Source organism: Lagopus leucura, unplaced genomic scaffold (genome assembly GCF_019238085.1).
Source record: "Lagopus leucura isolate 7727_CA_CO unplaced genomic scaffold, USGS_WTPT01 Super-Scaffold_100159, whole genome shotgun sequence".
NCBI lineage: Eukaryota > Metazoa > Chordata > Aves > Galliformes > Phasianidae > Lagopus > Lagopus leucura.
The window spans coordinates 28,950,961-28,972,386 of record NW_024962335.1 but is presented as its reverse complement, the minus strand read 5'-3'; the positions used below and the strand labels follow the sequence as shown (position 1 = coordinate 28,972,386).

The 21,426-nt window shown below is 38.1% G+C and overlaps 1 protein-coding gene across 13 annotated transcripts in view; it reads right to left on the bottom strand.

Moving 5' to 3' along the window:
* Positions 1–21,426, bottom strand: part of ABCC9 (ATP binding cassette subfamily C member 9) — a 72,014-nt gene that overhangs the window by 4,173 nt on the left and 46,415 nt on the right. For all 13 annotated transcript variants that reach the window (XM_042889712.1, XM_042889725.1, XM_042889720.1 and 10 more), the window contains 11 exons: positions 20,855–20,951; positions 18,914–19,161; positions 17,797–17,945; positions 17,572–17,641; positions 16,632–16,789; positions 12,877–12,969; positions 10,144–10,246; positions 7,830–7,931; positions 4,962–5,082; positions 3,860–3,990; positions 2,395–2,473 (listed from right to left, as the gene is read on the bottom strand). In XM_042889712.1, coding sequence (XP_042745646.1) covers positions 2,395–2,473; positions 3,860–3,990; positions 4,962–5,082; positions 7,830–7,931; positions 10,144–10,246; positions 12,877–12,969; positions 16,632–16,789; positions 17,572–17,641; positions 17,797–17,945; positions 18,914–19,161; positions 20,855–20,951 — 1,351 coding nt within the window. The remainder of the gene's footprint in view (positions 1–2,394; positions 2,474–3,859; positions 3,991–4,961; positions 5,083–7,829; positions 7,932–10,143; positions 10,247–12,876; positions 12,970–16,631; positions 16,790–17,571; positions 17,642–17,796; positions 17,946–18,913; positions 19,162–20,854; positions 20,952–21,426) is intronic.

Below are 21,426 nucleotides of genomic sequence, written 5' to 3'. Positions count from 1 at the left end.
TTCCTTTAAAGGAAATTAGTGGCTTCTGTGTTATGTAATTAATAGTAGCACTGGAAGGATAATTTATTATGAGGAAACCTAATGTTTACAGCCAGAGTGAGAATAAGAGTAACAGTAATTAGCCACATTTTGTATCTTCCTCTGTTCTTGACTTTAACAGTAGCAGGAGGTCTGTAATCTCTGTGCTTATTTCTTTTGCATAATACATGTATTTATCTACAGTCAATACATCAGGAGCCAAAAATTTCTTTGGAACTCAAGGCTGAGTAGGACAACATAACTTTTTAACATGAGGCAGATCAGAAAAAAAAAAAAAAAAAGGATATCATACTCCAAGGCATTTTAATACCATTCATGGTGATTCTTACATATCAGTTTTACTTAAATATTTGATTGTGAACTAGCTACATAGTGTTCTTCTAGCATAAGATTACTGGAAGAGGTCACATTAATCACTCCTTAAACCAGTAGTTCATTCCCACACAAGAAGTTGTTGTAACAGCTGAGAGACTTAGTAAAGTAAGATTTTTCCGTTTCTAGTCACTACTTCAGGTCAAAGAGCATATGGATCTCATCTGAAAATCTGACTTATGGTGTGCTAGCTGTGGCAATTGCAAATATTCAGAGTGGAGAGACTGGAGAAACGTACCAGAGAAACTGGGGATGGGTACTCCATAAGCAGAAGAAAGTAGGAAGGGTAAAGGAAGCTCTTTCCTTGGCTCCTTAAAGAAAAATCAGGAACTACCAAAGTCAGTGACTTCCCCTGGACATAGAAACTTCCCTTTGTATATGGGGCAGCAATGGACCAGAGGAAATTGAATAAGGATACTGTAAGGGGTATTTTTCATCAGGCTCAACTCTTCCCTATGGATTACTCCATGGAGTGGCTGCATGCAGCCCTGGGAGGCGCCTGCAATATGTTCATTTGTTAGGGAGAACCTAACCACAAACTGGCAAATACATGGATTTTCAAAGCTGCGTGTATGGCACTTTGTAATTCCAAGTTTTTATGATATTGCATTTTGTAGGTTATTCTGTGATAAATATTACTGTGGCATGCTGTGGGAGAAAGGTAATGTATTTGTGGTAGAAACCAAGGAGAGGGGACTTTTAGGAAGAAGAAGGGAGGAGTTGGGAAACCAGGAAAGTAACAAGTACTCAAGGAAGACAGATAGGTGGTTCAAAGAGAGGGCAAGAAAGGGAATGCACTAAATAAAGAAGTGAGAATAGGGGAATAACATGGAACACACAAAAATTTAAAAAAATAACAAAGACATATGGAACCAAAGTGGGTACCATGAATGAAATTTTGGCTTCAGTAAATTTACTCAAAATCTTGTTATGTAATTTTTTAAGAATCAGGACTCCAATCAGAAGTGAACCAGCTTAGAAACTAAATACGGATTGAGCCAAGACGTGGAGAGGGTTGTGCACAAAGGACAAACAGGTGTCAATTAGAAAAGACTTAGGCATTCCCACTGGGAAAAATTGGGGACACAGAAGGAATAAAGAAAAGATATAGAAGAAAGATTAAAGTAGAAAGAAACTGAAAGTTGGGCACAAATATAATTGTTTGCACTATTTATATATCCAGGATCCCCAGTCATGAATCAGAAACCTATTGCCATAGATACAAACAGGCACAGAACCACACAAAAGCAAGTATTAGTATTATTTATCCTCCCACATCTTACTGGGATTTCCCTAGCAAACATTTGATGTACAATGACCAAATTAGAAACATGGAAATCTTCATTAAAAAAAAAAAAAAAAAGTGAATTTCCAGTAGTTTTCCATATGCCCCAACAGCTCACACGTATCTCTATTATAACTGCAGGGTGCCTATTGCTGCATACTAGTTCGTTTCAATTAGCTAGGAGAGTGAAATGCTGCAGGAATGGAAACATAGCAAAAAGTTTCCAAAACCTTTATTCAGCTTCTGATGTAGTTGTGGGAAAATGCTATAAAATAAAAAATAATTATCAAGGGAAAGGATTTGTTGAGTTCATTTCTACTCCACTAATATTATCACAGTTATAACAAGTTAATGCAGTTATTCTTTAGGGAGAAATTTAGAGCTCTAGAGAGTTGCATATTTTCCCTCTTATCTCAAAAATGGCATATTGTTTTGTTAGAGCAAATGCCAAAAATAAAAAATATATATTTTTTTTAATGTGGAAGTATAATCTGTACATGATGTTTCCTGGAAGAACCAAGTGCTACTCACAATAGGACACTTCGTACTTTGAGTGATTAGGCACAACAAGCCCCATTTTAACTGAGTATCTTCTGAGACTGAGAGATAGGATATAAACTATCAAAAAGTGTCCTAGCTTTCTCTGAAGAAATAAGAAGGGAGTGAGTCAGGAGACATATACTCCAATGAAAACTAACCATCAAATATGTCCACCATTCTGAAGAATGCTAAAGACAGGGATGACTTGCCACTGCCAGTACGACCACAGATCCCAACCTGCAAAAGAAAACAAGATATTCCATATAAAAGGCAGCTGTAAGTCAGACTTGTGCTTCTAAGAAAGCTGGACTGGACTGCTGCTAGTGAGAAGAAAGGTTTCTTCCCAATGGCCAGTGGCAGACACTAGAATAAAAACAGAAGACTGTGACAAGCATGCTCTCTGTTCTGTTATTGAATTGTGAGGATTTGTAAAACAAAGGTAAAAGCTGGGGGTGGGCTGTCACTGATGGGAGTGTGAGGCAGAGATTATTACACTGCTCTATCCTCCAGGCAGAAGGCAACAACAGAAAAAAAAACCACATAATTTAACAAATGTTAATTTAAAGTGATGCTTCAGCTGCTATGGATCATGCCCTGTCTTCAGAAATAAATAATAAAAAGCAAAACCTGTTTAATTTCTCCCTGTGGTTTGTGCAGTGCTGAAATCCACAGAGACCTTTAACTGAATGGTGAAGCGGTTTCATCTGTGCACTGAAGAACTCATGTAACACATGGTAGAAATTCCCACTTGTCCTATTAAACAATCCTATCATCACATAGTAAAAGCTAGGTGTTTCAAGTTGATAAAAAAGAGTGCTATTTATTTCACAGTGGGACCTTATGATGTTTCTAATTTGCATGCAGTGGGGTTTCTCATTTGTATGCAATGGGTTTGCATGTATGCATCCTGAATGATGTCCTGATTGGACAAGGAACTTAAACATATATACTTGGCTGAGCAATTGTCTTTAAAATTTTTCTTTTACTGTGTAAAGTCCAATTTCTGCAATGTTAGTATTGTCCTCAGAATAAATGCAATTTTAAACAGGGGGGAAAAATATTTTTTTGCTTGGTTCATGTGGAATTTCATTATTTCTGCTTGTTGAATCAATCTGTGGGGCAATGTAACATTTAATATTACTTTGATTTGAACATTTTGTAACAATTCAGTAGCTGAAATTTAACGTAATAACAGATTTTCAGGTATATTGGGATATTTAGGCAAAAATGCTTAAACAAAATAGTTCTCTTTGGCAAAATAATGATTGGAAACATTGATCCCAGGAAGACTTTTGAAACACCAGAACTCTTCATCTGAACTTCAGTGACACTGTATACTGAAATTTAAGATGTTCTTGTGTGTTTTCTCAGCTCTTGTTCAGTGTTCACCTGTTCTCATCTCACCATCTACACTCACTCTGTGCAATGGGGGTGGACATGGAAAGAGATGGGTGTCTAGGAAGGAAAATAGATCTCAGCCAATAAATGATGCCCTCAGTGTGTTTCCTGACCCATGTCCATATAACTGTCACTGCAAATTATTGTTAGTCTTGCTCTTCTGCTATGTTAGGAAATAAAGAACAACCTGCTCCAGAAGGAGGATCATATGAAATTGTACAGTACCTTTTGTCCTGGTTTGATATAAGCTTTAACGTGTTTGAGAACAGGCTTCAGGTTGTTTTCATATCGCACACACAAATTTTCAATCTTGATTTCCCCCTCTTGGGGCCAGTCTTTTGGGACTTGAGAAGGGTCTGGAATGGTTACAGCAGAATAAAACAAAACAAATGCTATCAGAAGGTCACTTTTTATGACAGTTCCTTTTTCCCTCCCTCTTTCTGGACACCTTCATGAAACCATTTGAGAAACCTAGCCTTCAGTTTCATGCCAAATACACATAGGGTAAAGGAGTGCCTTCTATTAGGATGGCATGCTTGGGCTGTTTGCCAAGGGATTTCCGGACTGCCTTATGGTCATGTTAGCACTTATCTTTCCAATCATGACACCTAAGATGAGAGGGTGAATGCCTAGGGAGCTCTTGGCAATGAAATGGGGAGAAGCAAAGCAAACAGAAAAGGTCAGTGCAGTGTAAATGTGCTCTGAGGTTAGTAACCGGCAGAGGAAGGAGAGTGCAAGGAAGGATGTTGTTACTGCATGACAATTTGAGCTGTTGACATTATCACAGCTCGTATGTCATCCTGATTTGCAAACATGTAGATAGGTTTTGTCTCGACTAAGGAGTTTGGTTGTCAAGGAAGCTTGCTGACCTGCAAGCTTTTTTATCGCTGCACTTCTGAAACAACAAAGCCAGTCTGAAATACGTGCAAAATAAATAGTAGCAAAATGGCTCAGGGAAGAATTGCTGAAGTCTGAGTACCACCACGCCTTTGTCTTGTAGCCCCCATTTGCTGCAAAGATCATGCATCTGAAAGCAAGGGATTTTAATGCATTTCTAGTTTTCATCTGTCTTTTCATTTACTGTTTAGCTACATAGATGTTTTGCCCTGAAACATTCTGATTGTACTTCAGTGTCATGCTTATTATCCCTGCATTTTGATTTCTGTTGACAGGCACTGGTCTATATGTCTTATAGCTCCTTTTGTCTACCTTTGTCATTCAAACCAGTCCTTGCTTTAACAATCCTAGAGGAAAAACAAGCCATAGTAAAAACAAAAAAAAAAACAAAAAAAAACAGACCAAACCACAAAAATTTAGAGTGCAGTACCCAAGTAGCCATCATAGTTCTCCGACTCCATGTTCAAGAAGCTATGTACTTTTTTTACAGCACCCATCTGCACCTCCAGATCAGCCAGATTCCTCACCACCCAGTTCAAATAGTTGGTTATCTACATCACAAAAAGAGAAAAAGGGTAGGGTTCAGATTTCTGTCTGTGCACCTATATGTTTGAGAGTCAAAGTCAGATAAATTTGTGAAAGTCTTTGGCCTGATCCAGAACAATGGGTCAATTACTGACATTGCAACAGTCCTAGACTCAGTGCATCAGCATCACATACATAACAGACCAGTTATACTCCAACAAAAAAAACAACCCTGACATATTAATTTACTGCTTGGTATTCTCATCCTTCTTTTTTGGAGGAGAAGGATGGAAGCATCATACCCCCAGAGTCAAGCTGAGACTGACTAGGACAGTCATTTGCTCCCTAGTACTGTAAGGCACTTTCTTTAAGCACACAGACACAGAAGAAATCAAAACTGGCAACACTGTTTGTAAATGCTGCAGTTTCTAATCTTTCAAAGACTAACTAAAGATTAAGAAAGTTGACTGTTTGCAAGTATATTGAAAAGAATGTGATGGTCACTTAAATTCTATTTCCTTCTGTGTATGTTCAGATGATTCATTTATCTCTGTGGAAAACTTGTTGGTTTTTTTTTTTTTTTTTTTTTTTTTTTTGATAGAAATATATGAGAAAAAATATATTATCAATTCATTGTTATTTCATTATTTTATTTTTATTATATATATATTATATATTATTATATTTATTTTTATTACCAGTTGTAGTCAAGCAGGATTTGATAAATCGTAAATGTATTGCTTGTAGCAAGCAACTGTTGATAATTAATTGCTGAACAATACTCAGTAGCTTAGAGAAGCTGACTCCTAGTGAGGACTGACAAGTCAAGACAGATAATTGTAAAGCAATTTCCTAAATGAATGCTCCTAAGTCTCTATGTAGAAGCCCCTATAAAAAAAGAAAAACTGGTCTTATTAGAAGCTATTGATAGTCAAGCACCTTTAAAAATTGAGCCACTTAGGTACCTGAATAAGGGTTTAGAAAGTTCAGTTAATGAGAACACCCTACAAACAGATACACTTGGAGAAAGGTTTTGTCATTTATTTGCTTGTTAAATCTGCCAAATGAGATGTTTATTATGAATAAATCACACAGCTTCACTTCTTTTCCATTTACCTTATACCTTATTTTTTTCACTAAGAGTCAACAATAAAATTTGTTGTGAATTTAGAGGATTTAGTTGATTGTCTTGCTGATGAGTGGTGAGTTATTTGTTGTTCAGAAACACACATCTCTGTTCCAGCTTTTGATTCAGAAATGTATCTACAATCATAGTTCTGTCAAATTTGATAAAAGAGTCCGGCATCTCAAAGGCCCCACCCATAGCTTCAGTGAAAGCTGTGCAATAGAGTTGGCAGTGTTTATACAAGGGAAGAGAATAAGCTTCTGAACGCCTACTATAAACACCATGTTACTACAAAGCTTGCACTTATCCAGGTCCAAACATCATCCCTCTCTTAGCTCCAAAGAGAAATGATACAAAACCTGTCAGGAGACAGGCAATGATCCAGCTGCATCCATGGTTTCACTAGTGCTATTGCGAGGGAGGAGAGAGACAGGTTCCCACTTTTGCTACTCTGCCAGACTTCAGCAAATGGCTAATTTGCGCTAATGATCTGTTTGCAAATACAGATTAAGCATAAAGTAGCCAAGGCAATGCAGACATCTTGGCGCTTCCAGATCTCTGCTAATGAAGCAGGATTACCAGGAATGTTTTCAGAATGAAGCTGAAAGTCTGGGACAGATTCTCAGTTGCTGGCAGATGCTCACAGTGATGTAACAGTGGCTCAAAGGGGATCTAAGGCCACCCTAAGGCAGCTGCCAGGAATCATCTGCTGCAACAATGGGCTTACCAGCATTTAAGGGTAAAGCCAAATCTTGGTGCTAGACCCACACCCATATCCTCTATATGACACCACCTTCCACCTACTAGAGCATGAAGCAGCTGGCTTTGTACCATGCCAACCACGACTTCAAAAATTCTTCCTGCCACTATCCTCATCCTGTTTTTATCCCCACTGTTTTGGTGAATTCAATTATATTTTTGCCTCTCTGTGATGACAGTAGTCATGCTATGCCCATGATGCACTCTCAGCCTCTTTTACTACCTCCTGTAAGGACTTTTCCATGAAGGACTTCTCCATGACTCACCTTAAATTGCTCACAATGTAGTTAAAATGATTTGGTTACTGTGTCACCAAAATCTTGTCTTTCCTAACCCCACCTCCTCTTTCCTACTGCTACTTGTCATGATAGACCATGCCTTCTAGCCTTAAAGATCCCAATCTCCACATTGATTCAGAATTGGACAAATAATATTGGGTATCTGAGTAGAATCCATCCAAAGGCAGAACAGGCATTTCAGCTTCTTCAGCAATGATTACATTGGTCTTTGGTTAAACATTACCAATGTTTATGACAGCCTGTGAGGTAGCAGCGTCTGGCAGGTTCTGCCATGTACAAGTGCAACCAACACTGTCTTGTGCAAAACAAAGTGCACAGCAGGTCCTCTTACGCATTTTAAATTTTTCTGCTCTGCTTGGGAGCACACAGGGCCTGGGAATGGTTGTGTTTTTTTAATTGGCTCATAAAATCTGAAGCAAGTCCAAGTTGCTCTGAACTCTTTCAACTTTGGCTTGAATCCATTATTTGCAAGATTGCTTTTTTTTTTTTTTAACAATTAAGAAAGCTGGAAGATAATCATGTATAAGTAATTTTTAAATTACCATAAAATGAATAATGGGTCTCAAAGTTCTTGTGCTTTGATACTTACTGTCAGAGCGTACAGGAGACCTAGCCCCACAAACCCCGAGTCTGGCCCTTCGGTGATGGAAGTGATAGCTGCAGTAAGAACTATGCAAGCACCAAGATAATCCTAAAATGAGACAGAGGGAGAGAGTAAGATTCTAGACAACATTAAAATGCACTGATAATAAAATTTCTTCTGTTGGCACATCACATTCAATTTACTGAGGATTATTTCTGTAATGACACCTAGTCCTTACATTTGGGTTGTTTTTCCTGGAAAAGACCAGGATTTTTGGTGTCTAAAACAGCCTATAGGAACTTGCTGGACACAGATGAAACAGGCCAGTATTTTCTGCAAAACCACTTGGGCTGAGGTGTCTCCATGTAGCTTCTCCCAGAAGAGGATGTATAAAAAAATGTAACGAGCACGTGAAAAGAAATCATAAGAATGGCATAACATCCTTAATTACAAACTTTTAAAGCAAATGAATTCCACTCCTTTCCACTCTCTCTCACATCTTCTCAAACATGCATTTACCTTCCAAAATAGAAGTATCAGTCCATGAAGGATTTTGGCACAATTTATATGAGTAATGCACATGTTTTTTGGGCAGACAAGTGTAAAGTGTCTACATTATGTAGTGGGACACTGTGCATGGGGAAGACATCCCTAAACCTGCTATACACTCATAGCCTGCAGCGAAACCATTTGCTTGTTGGTAGCAGTAGCTCAAAGCATTAGAATAGTGTAGTTGTGGGGCTGCATCTGGTCTGTTAAGCCTTGCTCTTGCAGAAATTGCTGAGGAGATTGAACTGGACAGATCTGACTTCTCAGGCTTTTCACAAGCTTCAGCCAATTTTCTTGATGTGTATCTCCATTCTGAAGTGAATGCCAGATACACAGTGGTCTCATGCAGTCATGAAGGTACCTGATTCATGGGACTGCTGGTGTTCCTACTCTCCCACTGTTCCCTGCATGATATTTACTTTGGATTACAAAGTTAGCATTTTCCATCCATTTTTTTCCTCCTATTTGATAATGTCCTGCCTGGAGTCTTTCCCTCAGAGATTTGAAATGAGGGCTTTGTTGTTCATCTATCTGTAAGATGTGTCCATGATCAGATGATAGACTCTAACTTAACTGCAAAGAAATAGAAGTAGAGTGCTCTTGAGTCTTCAAGAGCAGCTGGGATGAGTTGCTACTGATTCCTTCTGAAGTTCTCAGTGATATTAGTACCACTGAACTATTGGGCAGAGATAAATGAACTATTCCTTGGTGAGACCACATTATTTCTGATGTGATGATGAAGCAATGCATATTCTTTGATCAGTTTCACTCCACACATATGCAAGTTTGAGACTGAGACATTAAGCATTGCCACAGCTTATTCCAGGATTGGATGTGTCTGTTATTTATCTGTCTTTGATGTGGAAACAAGTTCAGCATGATCTCGCATGCTGATAGCTTCATGCACAATGGGAAAGTCTGACATCTTAAGAAATGGAGCACAACTTTGTTGCTCTACCAGTGAAGGTGAAGATAACAGCCTTGATGTGACTACGAGTCGTGCCTTTCAACTACTTGTGCCTGGCAAAATCAAATCACAACTCTGTTCATTCACTGCTCTTTTAGCATCAGATATATGATGGAAACACAGTGATTTTGCTTGCCCTCATGCCACACTGAAGTTCCTCACACACTGTCATTGGAGAACTCCTATAAAAAACAGAAGCCTGTCTCACTGCCACTGGCTGTGCTATTGGTAGGAGTCATTCATTTTTAAGTTGAAGTCAAGCTCTGCTATGTCTTTTGTGACATTGAACAGTTCTGTACATTACACACAGTATGGGCTCACAGCAGAAGTAAGGGCACAGCAAACAGAGCCTCTAAATCACAGCTGTGGGATTAAACCTGTTGCTGGGGAGACACTGTGGTGCCTGTAACAGCCCTGGCTGACTGATTGCATGGCTCACAAAATTACTTAAAAGCCACACTCTGCTTTGAAAGTAGCTGTTACAGGGGCAGGTCTGCAGATGCTGCACAGTAGTAGAGAAAGCCTTATTTCAAGTTATGTAAATGTTTGTTCTTGCACTCTCTTCAGACAGTAGACATCGCAACAGCAAAAGATGAGGGAGGCTCATATTTTCTTACTTCTGTCCAAGAAAGCTGAAAAAAATCCAATGTGTTTAACATAAACAATCCTGATCTATTTTAAGTATCAGTGTGTATAATCTCAACGCGAGATTAATTCCCGTTACTGTCTTATCCTCCACATCAGGCTAAGTCTCTGTTTGCTTCCAAAATTTGAAAACCATGGCTGGGACTAAACTGAACGTACCGTCCTGACCTCCAGCCATCTGTTGGCAGCCGATAGAAATAAGTAGGCAATGTTGTTCGTATCTGTTAGTTCCAGCATGCGTTGTTTAAACCTGGATTCATGCCTGCCAAGAGCAAAGTTGTTATATTACAACACATTGCACACAAACACAAAACGATGAAGCATTGAACTCTTCTTTCCTGCTCCTTCCCTCAACCACAGGCTATTTGTCCTTATGTCTTTGCCAAGCTTCGTGTTACAAGCTCTTCCCTGAGGACCCATACGTTCTGCCAGGGCTCTTTCAGGCCAGGTAGAAGTTACCTAGCAGCTTCTAGAATGTTTGACATGGGTGATGTCTCTGAGGTTTCAGTTTTACTGGTAGGCTGTAGATTGATTTGTGGACCGATTCTTCTCAACTACTCTGCTCAGCTGTTTTCTCAGCTAGCCATGAACTGCCTAAGCATTTTAGCCAACTGCAGTGAGGGAATAGATCCCATGTAGTCAACAATCCCCATAGATCGCTTCTGAATGACAAAAATGAGTGATGTCACCTCCACTGTCACTTGTCACTCCCATGTAATGCCTGTCATGTTTAAAAACAGGTGAAAAATATCAGAGCATCTGAAAGTGAAGGAACATGATGGCAGAAGCACGGTATAGGCAGAGTCTCTGTTGATAGAAATACATCACATTCATGATGGCTGACAGTACTTTCGAGTCTGGCCTGCAGTCAGGTGGACAACATTTCCTTGTTTTACATACTACTGTCTATTCAATACCATCACTTGAAAAAAATTGCCAAATTTGATTCAGCAGCTTATCTCCTGTTTTATCATGGAAAGTTCTTATATTTCAAAGTTTCATGGCTGTGGCATGAAGCACCTGTAATCCTTGTTCTGCCAGAAACCTCTTCTATTTATTTATTTGTTTATTTATTGCCTTTTCCTGGCGATACTTCATTTCTCTCTGCATAGCTTATAAACATAGCAAGCAACCTTCCCAAAGCAACAAGTGGTAACAGTAATGACGTGGGGAGGAGCAAAGATTCACTGAATATTCTGCTTGTCTGCCTTCCTGGCAGCAAAACTCCTGTTTTCCTAATGGAAAATCTGACATGCTTAATCTGTATCTTTTCATCCACCTCCAGTTCCTCTTCTGGGCTGTTTTAGACTTTTATCCTATCAGATGACAAACAGTAAAGGTCACTTAAATTGCTTACTTGCTTACTGATCCAACTGTGCTACTTTGTGGTAAGTTACGTGGATAGCTGCTCTATTTTATCCTGGAACATACTGAACTCAAACTACAGAGAATGACTAATGGGATTATTAGTAAATATGAGCTTGCTGACAAAAAACACTGAATAATTCAGGTTTGGTTAACAGAGGAGCACAGAGGGGGAAATGAAATGGTATTAGTTTGCACCAGAGATTCATGGAAAACTCAGGTGGTGGTTATGACAGCTACTCATTTTCTAAGACTGTGTTTTACTCTCTGACATCCAAGCTGACAGAGCTGTTTTGTAAAACAACAAGGAGTTGAACAACTCCCAAGAAATGATAAGCTCCTCATCTTTCTCAATAGATAGTGTGATGAAGGGCCACTCTCAATGACTTGAGAAGCACTCAGCGCACATCAACATCAGGCTTTAATCATGAATTACTGGTTTAATACTTCATTCTGATTGATACATCTTGTTAAGCCACTTTTTTGTTGACTGCTGGCTCACATCTCTTCAACACACTGCAAATATTTTTGCTTGTCCTACTACAGTTCTTTCTGCAGCGCTCTGAACTAATAGTCCTAAAGCTAGCTTGAAGTGATGAAACAGAGACAGGAAATTACACAGAAACAGTGTAATTTATTGAGAAGATGAGACTGATCTTCTAGACTTTTGACTCTATCCCACACTGCCCAATTGTCTCCTGCTGGAAAGTGTCATATTATTTAAATTCAGCCTGATCAATGCTGTCTAAAACGTACAGGCGTCAGTAGAGCTGGGAAAAATATCACAAGTCTCTAGTTGAGATAAAGTGGATGTAATATGTGTGTAAAGAGCACTAGTATGATCTCCTCTAGGTTGAAATTCTACTGTGTGCAGAATAAGTGCAAGTTATGCTTATCAGGGGCCAACATCAAGTATGATAGTTATGCTAGCTGTGATGTAGTGGATATACAAGGAAAATGTAGTCTATGATTCCTAAAATAATTAGAAAAAATGTATGCATATTCAAATAGAAAGATTCTCAGGATGTTCTGGAATTTAATATTTGAATTTGGTTGAGAAGGTTAGGTCTTAGAATATCAAGATCTCTTCTGCCATAGTTTTTCCTGTAAAGCCTTTCTAGTTGCAAATTTTATCTCCTAGTTAGCAAGTACTGTAGTAGTGCATCCTGAGGTGCCGGGCTTATAAGATATAGCACAAATACTGGAGGAGTGATGCCTGTGCCTGCCCTGCAAAGGAGAGTTTCTTACAGTCTAAGTAAATCATGGTTAGACTAAACATCTTAAAAATTTAAATAACACATTCTAAAAATGTCATCATCTTTAATTCAGTGGAAACCAATACAGATACTTATGTTGCTGAGCGCATACACAAGTGTTTAGAGGTGTAGCAAAACAATAAAACAAACCCTGCTACCCTTTTATAAGATTGCTTAAAGTCTACCAAATCAAATAAGTTGCCCTCTGATATGCTCCAAGCAAGCTACATGAGTTAGAGCAGAACACAAGCGTCTCTCTGATCATTTTCACCTGAATGCTCTGATAGTGGTAAGGCCTTCAGCTGTTTCAGAGAAATGACAGAGTAATGGTAGCTGGGTGCTGTCATCAAGTTCCTGGAGATCCCTGGGGTAGGAAAACAAAACAGCAGCTGTTACATCTCTGTCCATAGAAAAAGCACCTCATAATGGACAACAGTCAACACTTTTTGTATTGTACATATTCTTCTCAGAATTGCACAAGTTACAATTTCTGTAGTGAATTTCTATAGTCTGGCACAGAAATCTCACATTTCTCTTTTGCTACAGAGGACTTTTGCAGATTACACCAAATTGGCAGGAAGTATCGATCTGCCTGGGGGTAGTGAGGCTCTACAGAGGGATCTGGATTGCTGGGCTGAAGCCAATGGGATGAGGTTCAACAAGGACAAATGCCAGGTGCTGCACATAGAACACAGCAACCCCAGGCAACATTACAGTCTAGGGGCAGAGTGGCTGGAAGACTGCACAGAGAAAATGGACCTCGGGGTATTGGTTGATGCTCAACTGAACATGAGCTAGCAGTGTGCCCAGGTGGCCAAGAAGGCCAATGGCATCCTGGCTTGCATCAGAAATAGTGCTGCCAGCAGAAGGAGGGAGGTGATCATCCCTCTCTACTCAGCACTGGTAAGACTAAAGTACTGTGTTCAGTTTTGAGTCCCTCACTGCAAGAAAGACATTGAGGCCCTGGAGCGTGTCCAGAGAAGGGCAACAAAACTGGAGCACAGGCCTTATTGAGGAACGGCTGAAGAAGTTGGGATTGTTCAGTCTTGAGAAGGGGAGGCTCAGGGAGACCTTGTTGCTCTCTATAACTACCTCAAGGGCGGTTGTGGTGAGCTGCACGTCAGCTCCTTCTCTCACGTAACTAGTGATAGGACTAGAGGAAATGGCCTCAAGTTGCACGAGGGGAGATTCAGGCTGTATGTTAGGAAATATTGCTTTTCTAAAAGTGTGGCCTTGAGCTGGAATGGGCTGCCCAGGGAGGTGGTGGAGTCACTGACCCTGGAGGTGTTCAAGGAATGTTTAGATGTTGTGTTGAGGGACATGGTTTAGTGGGAAATATTGGTGATAGGTGGATGGTTGGACTGGGTGATCCTGTAGGTCTTTTCCAGCCTCAGTGATTCTATGATTCTATGAATCACATCCCGGCCATCTCCATGGCTCCAGTCTTTGGTCATAGCTACGCTTCTTTCGTCAGCAACATCAGCAGCTCTCTCCTGGTAAAACCCTGCTTTCAATTATAGCCAGTAACTAGCAACTTTTACTCTCAAACATTCTAGTTTAATATAATTAATATAATCAGCTCAGAACAATTGAAACTTCGTAGTACATTATTTGTGGCTCTTAATCTTGAAACAGAGCTTGTATATCTTCAAGCTCGTCCATTTCATTGTAAGCATATCACTTGGCCTGACAATGATAACGCTTTTCCAAGTGAACCTTTCCTCACTTTCAGTATCTGTAAGTACAAAAACATGCTGAACATAAAAAATGGCAGAGTATAACTGATCTAATTGTAGTGTATTTCAACGGCTGCCCCCGTGGTTGAAATAGAGATCGCACCAATAGGGAAAATATGTGAATAAGAAACTTCCTTATTTTCAAAACCTGAATACAGCAATGGTGTTTAAAAGTTCCAGTCTCCTGGAACAGGAATGTTTTCCAAGGCACAGAGACAAATACATCTTTCTTTAACACACTACTGTTGGCATACTAGCCAGCTGTAGAAGTATAAACAGAACAGAGGCCAGAACATTAGATATTTAAACTCCTTATTAAAATACTACTATGTTTGCACACTATATTAGATAGGTCAGCAGAAATAACTGCTCCATGATGCTGAATGTTACAATATACAGAACTGAATTTGCTGCTTATGTTTTGGTGACAAATATGCTCTATTTCAGATTTATGATGGAAAATACACAGAGGGTTTTGAGAAATGTAATGGAAAAATACAAGAAAGAGTCAAAGTTCTGTAAGAAATACTGTAAATATTTGCATTTCTAAAATTTAGTGAAGCTTATATGTCTGGAAAGTACTGCATGCAAGTATGTTATAAATACTGGACTAAGCTATTAATTCATCCTCCATTTCCCAGGAATATATTTTCTACAAATAACCATCGCATTTATTCATTTCTATCATGAAGTGAAAGAACACAACAAAAACTTATATGCCTTACAAATGATTTTAAATAATTTCATTTAGAAGCACTTTCAAAAAAGCACTTGCTGATGCACGTTTTCCCAGAAAACTGTAGGGAGATAAAATGAATGAGGTTGTTATAGATTTGCAACTGCAGAGCCAATGGATGCATATGTATGTGTGTGCTGACCTACAGGGGTAACCAAATTCTTGCTGGCTTGTATGTTGCAGCTATCAAGATAGCTTGGGGAAAAACCAGGTCTGGAGATGGATGGTTTACTTTCCTATATAAAATCACAGAGAGACAACATAGTACATTCCAGGGGCCCAAGACATCAGGCTTTGTTTCCTCTCGTGTATTTTAAGTAAGAAATTTAAATAATGTAGTGTAGAAGGAAAGGGTGACACTCAGAAGATCATAAAGAATTTATGAATGAAATACAGGTTTTCAGGTTCCTTAGCCACCTTGAGACCTGTGGGTCTTTCCTGCACAGCAATAGGTTGGAAACATAGTGAGGAAAGAACAAGGCTTACACCAAATCTTACACAAATTAAGCAAATCATTTCAGAAATAAACAGTTTGTATTTTATCAATTCTGATATTATGGAATTTTCTTATGAAAAAAACATCCTTGGAAATTCTGAGAAAAGCTGGAGACAAGTAGGCTACAGTGAAGCTAAATTACTGGCATGTTGCTTTATGCCCCCTCTGATGCACTGATTTAAAAATCAGAAATAACTGGCACAATTCTTTTTCAGGCTACCTAATAAGAAATCAGCTGTACTGGATCACTCTCTCTGGAAATCACTCTCTCTCTTAGATGGATGCTACAGAACAAGTTAATGCTTTACCATGTACCTCCTGTGGATACAGGGTCTGCAGTGACAAATGCTGTCTCATAGGTCATTATGGCTTCCATGCATTTCATGTCAGCAGGCACCTTGATGTGCATTTTTAAGTATCAGAAAATGGAGTAAAGTCAGCCAGACGTCTGACTGATTAAAAAAAGAAAATGAAAACAAGAAACTTGACTGAGTGAATTAAAGAAAAACCTTTGAATGACTTGCTTAAGATGTGTTAATGAACTACATATTGGCACTAAAAACAGAACTCTAAGGCTCTTGCTGAAACCATGTACTCTTCAGAACCAGCCAGACCATTCTGAATATGAGATGTTGCTGTAGAGTAGAAATGGTGTTCTGCAGAATTTTTTTCCAATATAAGGAAAAAGCAATGACTGACATTAATCCAGAAGGTTATTTTCCATTCTCTACTAACTCTCAAAAGATCAAAAGCAAGGCTTTGGCCATCTGTAAGCTGTCTCAGTTGACTAATAAAATTCATGTTCATTGATCTCCATAGTGAATAATGTAAACAACTGAAGCAACTAGTTACTTCCCAAAATGCTGTATTTGACATCAAGTCAGCTGGAAATATCCTCTAACATATGGCTCAAACTCACACCTCAGAATCAGATGCAAGACACTATGTTCACTATCACATTTTATCCCATTACTAGTTCCAATAACCTCACATTCCAATACAGTTCCTATGTATCAACTTTATAAAAGAAATTTTCAGGGCAGTTTTTCAATACTTACTTGGAAGCAACTCTGAAGTATTTCTGGATGAAGTAAAATGCTATCCCAAGGGGCACAAGGGCGACAAGGAACCATGGAGTGGCATATGAGATCATTCCAATGGCTGATAGGCAGAGTAATGTGGACCGGGTAAGAGACTCCAGGGTAGGAGGAATGTGCTAGAGCAAAAAGAAAAAATGTATAAGACAAAAACAAACAAACAAAACCGTAATAGTACCACTACATGCTTTTTCCTATTCAGTGCCATAGGGAAAGTGGAATGATATTTCTATAGGTTCACTGATTCTTGCCTCATACCAGGAGCCTGTATGTGCAGAAGTAAAAAAATAACTTAGTGGTTCTTTTTTTCTAGAGGTCAGTAGTCCAAAGACCATTTCCACTTCAATTATATAACAGAGAAGAAAGTGAATATTGATATATAAAATATTTAGAGAAACAGCATACACTTTCACAGAACCTCTCAATTTTATTTTCATGTTCTCATCACTCTTATATTCAGGATTGTAGCTCATCCAAATGTTTTGATAAATAGACATAGTGAAAGTATCCATTCCTTTAGCTGAATACTCCAAATTCATATATGCTACTGCCACAATGGACCATCTCCTTACCTCACATGTACTCCTCATAGTAAAAGTAATATTGTATTTTCTGTTTTCCTGATTTGAACCCCAAATCTGGTATTTTGCTAATCCAGATCTCTTAACAGAAGCAACTAGTCTGTTTTTGAAGAAATTAAGAACTAAGATCTCCTACTGCTTTTAATTACTTGCATGCCCTCATTACTACAAATATGCAAACAGTTTATATTTTGAATTTGTCTAATATAATTTCAGAGCTTCTATTTTCCCTCATTAATACTTCAGTGTGTCTTATTCACTAGCTAAATGAAAATTTACAAAGCCAAGATATAATAAATAGAATATATTGATACGTCTACCTGATCAATTATATTTGTATCAGCAGAAAAGCGATTTAGAATTAGCCCCAGTGGAGTCATATCAAAGAACCTGTGGAATAAATTCAAAGCAAAAATGTTATCTGATTTGGAATTCCAGTTTTGGATAAAAGTCTTGGTCAGGCAGAACACAAGGCTGTGTACAGACATTTTCTATAGCTAAGCAGTAGAAATAAATGTGCAGGGGGAGCATTATTTTTGCTATACCTGATTGGTCCAAGGATGATTTTATTGAGGAGATTATGATGTAGATTTTTGGCTGCTGTGAGGCCCATCCACTCCACGGTCAGAGACGTGATGAGGCATAGGACAATCCCTGCTCCAGAGAGGATACTGAAGACAGCTACATGGTAAGTCTAATAAAATGACAAAGACATCAGTCATAGAAGTAAATGCAAGTATTTTTCCTGCTATGAAATTCCCAAGGTGTTGCTCTGTGGAACTACTACCTTGTACTAAATAGCTGATCTGTCACATTGCAAATACTTTCTGATTATATTAATATCATTATGGGGGAAATAAAAGAGCTATCATGAAACTGAAATACATCAAGTTCACATATTTAGAATATCTGGCAGTTCCAAGATCTTTCAAACTATGGATAAGTATCCTTCACGACATTGAAGTGATGAAACTATGAGAAGATAGACTAGCTGGGTAAATACAAAAGTATGCAAATGGTTAGCCAAGGAACTCAGACAACCAGAGTAGAACCTTTCACAGACTGAGGCACTGAGGAGACTTTGGAAACTTCCACTTATTAAATTCAAGCATTACTAAAATTCCCAGAGCAAATTCTCAATTAATCTGTCAGGGCTATAACATGCTTAAGACTTCTAAAAAATTAGCAAATGGATTTTAATAAGATATTTATAGACTAGTCAAATTTACAGCAATAAACATATCCTAAATAAGTAGTACATCTTAAGAGGTTTTTTTTGTTTTTTGTTTGTTTGTTTGTTTGCTTGCTTTTTTGGCGGGACATAAGTGTATAGTTAGTACTTAGAAAAATGGAATAATTGTCATAGGAATTAAAAAATCCAGATGAAAAAGTTTAGTATGAGATTGCTCATTCTTCAACCATTTTTCTAACCTCGAACATGCTTTTGGTTCAATTTTATCATTTTGAAAAGACTGATAAAATTTGAATTGGCCTATATTTTTGCATAATTTATTCATTCATTATATCTAATGATTGATTTTATGATATCTATCTGTCTTTCCAGTCCAATTGGTTTTGAGATAACGGCAAATAATTACTTAAGAACATTTTCTCTCTCTTTTTAAAATTATTTTTTTCAGTCAAGCTCAAAGTATGACCCACCTTTTCTGTGCTCCGAACATCATCAGCATTCATGAATTCACTTGCATTGCCCATGGATGTCCACGTAGCAAGCCAATAATCTATAGCCACTATAACTGAGTGTTTCAACAACTTTGAGAAAATCATCAGAAAGAGCAAGAAAAATCCTCCAGAAGTTAGATATCTCCAGCAGGTTTTCCATGGCATCTTTGTTCTGAGCCTCAGGACAGTTGACATGTTATCATCTTCATCTTCTTCCTCTTCTTCCTCTGTGACTCAGATATTTTATCAAGTTAGCTTGGATTCAGTACAATTATATATGGTCTTACTGTATGTGGTTGACATTTTTTTTCTTTGAATTTTACTTCTTAATGGCAAAATTCAATTTGTCGTTTGAAAAGAGAAAATGCTCTAGATGTATCTTCTTAAGACTTCCCCTATACTCTTTAAGTAATCTATAGACTGTCTTTGACAAGTGACAGTTTTGCTAATCAAATATTTTTATAATTCTAGCCTTCAGTACTGACTGTATTGATAGTAGAAACTAGAAACTTATCCAACCTGTTCTGCAGCTTCTGTTGTACTGTCAGTAGAATTCTTTGGGTTATATGCAAGAGTACAGAAAGCTCACTCAAGTTTTCCAATCAAGAGGCTGTGTCATCTGTTGCATTAAGGAACTCTACTCTTATTTTATTTAGATGTACTAAAATTTTGTCTTTTTAAAAGAGCGTAGATTTAGGATTAATGTTTCTTCTAGACCTTACCATAGACTGTATAATAGTTTTCACATCATCACACAATTGATGGTAGACTCCTGCTATGGGAAATATATATTTCATATGTGCACAAATTTTACATTTTATATTTTCTCAAAATAAAAAGAAAATGCATCTGACAGTTTTTCCAGGCCACACTTAGGAAAGAGAAATGATTACCTGCTCTTGCTTGATAGCTGTAAACTAACAGTAAATGCAATTCTTGGCAGCCTCAAGCTGAAATACAACTTACATCTGACTTTGAACATTAAAAATGAATCATCAAGTATTTTCTTGAAAGTTGTTATTACTGTTACACACTTTTGAAGACTGTATACTTCTTGGGACACAGAGACGTTATGTACTTCCCCTAAGTCTCATAATAAGTATGGATGACCTAGAACTTATTGTCAGGTTATGTTTTAGCCCTGAAGTTACTGATGTGTGTTTTATATTCTTAATGATGTCTAATTTTTGTAGACATTCTATGGACTGTAAGGACATATCTTTTTTCCCCATGTTTTCTATCTCATTCCACAAAGAGACAATGGCTCCCAGTTTCTGAGATTAGGTTGCTGGCAAGGCTTTCCTGTACAGAGGAGCTTGAAAGTGACCTCAATTTAAACTCCTCCAAGCATTCAACTGATAAAGTGTACTGATGATTGCACATAGTAAGAGGTGTTCTGCTCATATTTGCCAAAGAAATAAGAAGACACTGTAATATTTCCATCTCAAGGACTTTGGTATCCAGCTCTGCCTATTGCTCAATGATTGGGATTCTCTTCAAAATGCAGCTGTCCAAGCCCCAGAGACCTATGACCTAAATGGCAATCTATCATGAATTTTGCCAGATTAAACACAAGGACACAATAAAGAGCCTGCAAATAGCAAATCTGCATTCTGCAGTCATTCCAGCCAACATTGCCATGAGACTCCCTGCGATTAATGCTCTTATTAAGAGGAAGACTGTAGTTCACCTTTTCTTTTACCTGGCACCATCCAATTGTTTCAAAAGTAATTACTCCATTTACACCTGGTGTGGCATCTCAAGGATGTTCTCGATGGGTTGTGTTGCCTGCTGCTGATATCCAGCCACTCTGTAACATCTTCCTATTTTATTGCTATGAACTTCTGGATTTGGATATTCAAGTGGGAAGGCAATGATGTACATGTTAATAGAATAAATAAATGAAATGATAAAACATACCTTCATCTTCATCTTCCAGTTGTGCTTTGGATTCCCTGGGGTACATGGCCCTTCTAAGAGTTTTTCTCTCCAGAGTAGTCTGGTCAGCTTCCATATCCTGTAACAAGAAAACTTAAAGATATAAATAAGAAACAATAAAAATAAGAGAGCTGTCTGCCACTGTCTTAGCACTAACATTAACCTCAAAGAGACTTTATTTGGACCAGTTAGGCCACAGAACACAAAGGCACAGTATTTTAGAATTTATCTTTTAGAAAATCCTTCTTTGACCACTTTATTCCTTCTCTTGTCCTTGCTCATTCTGGTATGACAAAACCTTTCAAAATAGTTCTTAGGGAATCCTGAATGATTATGACAATAACAGAACATAAAGCTAAGAAAGAATTTAGGAAAGCCCTTAGTCTGCCCCTTGCTGAAGTAGATCAGTTTGGTACAACATTCCAAAAAGACGTTAACCTAATGTGTTCTTAAAAACCACTCATGATGGGTGTACCACACACTTCCCAGACTATCTATTCCATTCCTTTAAGCTCCTCACAGTTCATGTATTTTTCTCTTAGTCCCTAGTTTAA